Below are 2,829 nucleotides of genomic sequence, written 5' to 3'. Positions count from 1 at the left end.
TGTCGACGAACTTTCCGAACACCTTCGACCGTTTCACGGCAAACGGAAGTTATAAAAACATTCCTCTCCTCTTTCATTTCATTTTGATACCTAGATAGGAGTCTAGGGTGCTCTTTTACAGTCGGTCGGAGCTCTAGAAGCTCCGGCGTTCTTCTCCGATTTGCACAGATCTAAAATTTCGCGATATTATCAATAATATCACGATATTTTGACGACAACCAGTTAGATACCTATTAAAATATCGTTACCGCGAAAAACCGATAATATCGCCGATATTATCGGCATTTAAGACCTTGGGTACAACTGAGAACCAAAGAAAAGGCGTCAAGGGTAGTTTGGACTTTGCCGGTCTGGCACGCTGGTATAATCGCACTAACAAAGTGTGGAGTCCAGACTCCCGAACTCACTGTGACAGGCACAGATTGCCGCCAACTTGTTCGCTATCGCAGCCAAAGGCTCCCTCCCCTTCCAATGGCCGCCAACAATCCCTCGCAGCTGCTCCCATCAGGTTTGGCCACTCCTTTCCCTTTTCTACTTTTCCGTAGTTTCTCGAGAAAATTACTCGGAAAATTTGAGGTGTTTTCCTGGAAAATGTGTAGAGTTGATCGACCGGTGCATAGGGTCGAAGATATGGGTGATAATGAAGGGAGACAAGGAGCTCGTAGGGACACTGAGGGGTTTCGATGTCTACGTCAACATGGTACTCGAAGACGTCACCGAATTGTATGAATTTCTCCTTTAATTCTGTTCTTATGGAACCCTAAAATTTGGGGGATTGTTACTGGATTTTGGTACAAGATTGAGTCTTTAGTTTTATGGATACTTTGTTTGATTAATTGATGGAAACTTTAGAAAAAGGAGAAAGGAGTAGAAAGTTATGTATTGGGTCTAATTTGGATATGGGATTCAGTGAGACAGAGGCAATTTTTACTGACTTGGAAAATCTGAATTGTCTTTGTTGTATTTATGTTAGAAATTTGTTCATGGCAATCAGTTGATTGGAAGTCCGAATTGAGCTCTTACAATTACAGTCGGTACAGATTATCGAACTTCAATAATCTGCTACTAGAATGTGAAGCACTCCAGTACTCCAAATACTTGTATATTTTAATCTCGAAGGATGCAGGACTGCCTCTAGAGCTTTGAATCTTAGTTATATACAATGGGAACTAGGGTTTTTAATTTTGAAAGGTTAGATTTGATTGGTGTTAAAGCACATTGTGAATAGTTGAATACAACCTCGTTTGTGTATTAGAATTTTTCTGGTTATCTTTTTTTTTTTCCTTATGATTTTTCTTATCTGGATACCAAAATACTTGGATTGGCTTTTATATGGAACAGTTGACACATTGAATTATACTAGATTGAGAAAGCTGGCAAAGTCATGCAATTGCTTAAGCTTAGTTTTAGGGCATTTCTTAGTTAGACATTATGTTGAATACAAGTTGTTTTCATAAGGTAGATAAAGTCCCATGTGAGGCTCCTTTAGCAAGAGTGATTTCATATGGGCACTGTGCGTGATGCATAAAATTGCAATTAAAAATATGATTGTTGAAGAAACTAAGCAATAGAAAGAGAAACTGGACTAGGATATCTCTGGCTACAATACTTACATGTTTGTTTCACAATTACCATATGACGGCCAGATATAATTCATATGAATGTATGTATGTATTTAATACAATCATCACCGTTGAGATGGTGATTGTATTAAATACATGCAAGTATTGTAGCCAAATCCATTAGTTTACGATTAATTATGTTCATTCACTCTATTTACTATATGGTTTTCCACTTTTGTGATCTATTATGCATGCTAATATGGATGGCCCTTGCTATTTTGTTTGGATGTACAGTGAGATTACTCCTGAAGGAAGACGTATAACCAAGCTTGATCAGATTTTACTCAACGGAAACAATATTGCCATTGTAAGTAAAACATGGGTGGTCTTTATTTTGCCTGGATGAAATAATTGAATTTCCAGCGAATATGCATGTGATTGTTAGGTTTTATTTGTCAAGTATAGTACTGCACTTTTTGTGGCCTTTTTCTTTGCTCGCCTTATATATGACAACTTAATCTTTAAACTACTTGTACAAGCTTATGGCATCTACTTCTTGGCCTTTTTGATAGAAGCTAGACCAGCATAAAACAGAGATGAACGATGTTCAAAGTTTTGTAATAAATTGTCTAATGGTTTGTGCACAATGCAGCTGGTCCCTGGCGGCTCACCTGAAGTGGAATGAGAGGGTAATCAGCCACTCTGCTATTGAAATATTTAAACTACATGTGGTTCGGGGGAGATCGTTTCTCTTTGTTTTCTCCACCCGGCCCTCTTGTTAGTAGGAAGCGACGTGGTTCTAGGACATGTTAAGGATATGGTGTATTATGTTTCTTCTAATTAGGAGTTGTGTTGATTTTTCAAATACAATGACACAGGCTGATCTTTATTATTGTTCCCAAATGTAATGGAAGTTAAGAGTTTCTGTTGCTGACCCAATTTGTGCAGTTTTCTGATAATTTCATGTCTTTCGGTTTTGTGTGTGGAAATCACAAGAGCCAATAGCAGTATAGACTCCTTCCTGCCACTTTGGCGGCCGCTGTGGCCAGCCACCGGTCATGACACTCACGCCACCTAAAAAATTAAAAAACTAAAAGCAAAAGTTTCGATACGTAGCCGGTTTCTGTTTTCTATGTGACCGAAAGAGGTGAAGAATAAAAAATTGATGTTTAAAATGAGAAAGTCGTGGAAAGGCTGGCATGGGTTTTGCCAAATGGAATCGAACGAAAGCGACAGTCAATAATTTTTGCTTGTTCTGTACGCAAGA

At 38.4% G+C, this 2,829-nt stretch overlaps 1 protein-coding gene across 1 annotated transcript; it reads left to right on the top strand.

Annotated features, from left to right (window-relative positions):
* Positions 1 to 340: 340 nt before the first annotated feature.
* Positions 341 to 2,501, top strand: LOC126584459 (sm-like protein LSM5). The gene is made up of 4 exons (XM_050248831.1): positions 341 to 508; positions 600 to 723; positions 1,857 to 1,929; positions 2,215 to 2,501. Exons 1-4 carry the CDS (start codon positions 472 to 474, stop codon positions 2,245 to 2,247), a joined length of 267 nt encoding a protein of 88 aa, XP_050104788.1. The 5' UTR covers positions 341 to 471; the 3' UTR covers positions 2,248 to 2,501.
* The last annotated feature ends 328 nt before the right edge of the window (positions 2,502 to 2,829 follow it).

The sequence above is a fragment of the Malus sylvestris genome, chromosome 10, assembly GCF_916048215.2.
Source record: "Malus sylvestris chromosome 10, drMalSylv7.2, whole genome shotgun sequence".
NCBI lineage: Eukaryota > Viridiplantae > Streptophyta > Magnoliopsida > Rosales > Rosaceae > Malus > Malus sylvestris.
Note: the sequence above shows the minus strand (reverse complement) of the source record. Positions and strands in the feature narration are given on the sequence as shown.

Coding starts and splice junctions, on each gene's coding strand:
- LOC126584459 (XM_050248831.1), top strand. CDS start 472: ATGGCCGCCAACAATCCCTCGCAGCTGCTCCCATCAG. Junction 509..599: donor CTCGCAGCTGCTCCCATCAG/GTTTGGCCACTC, acceptor GAAAATGTGTAG/AGTTGATCGACCGGTGCATA. Junction 724..1,856: donor CTCGAAGACGTCACCGAATT/GTATGAATTTCT, acceptor TTGGATGTACAG/TGAGATTACTCCTGAAGGAA.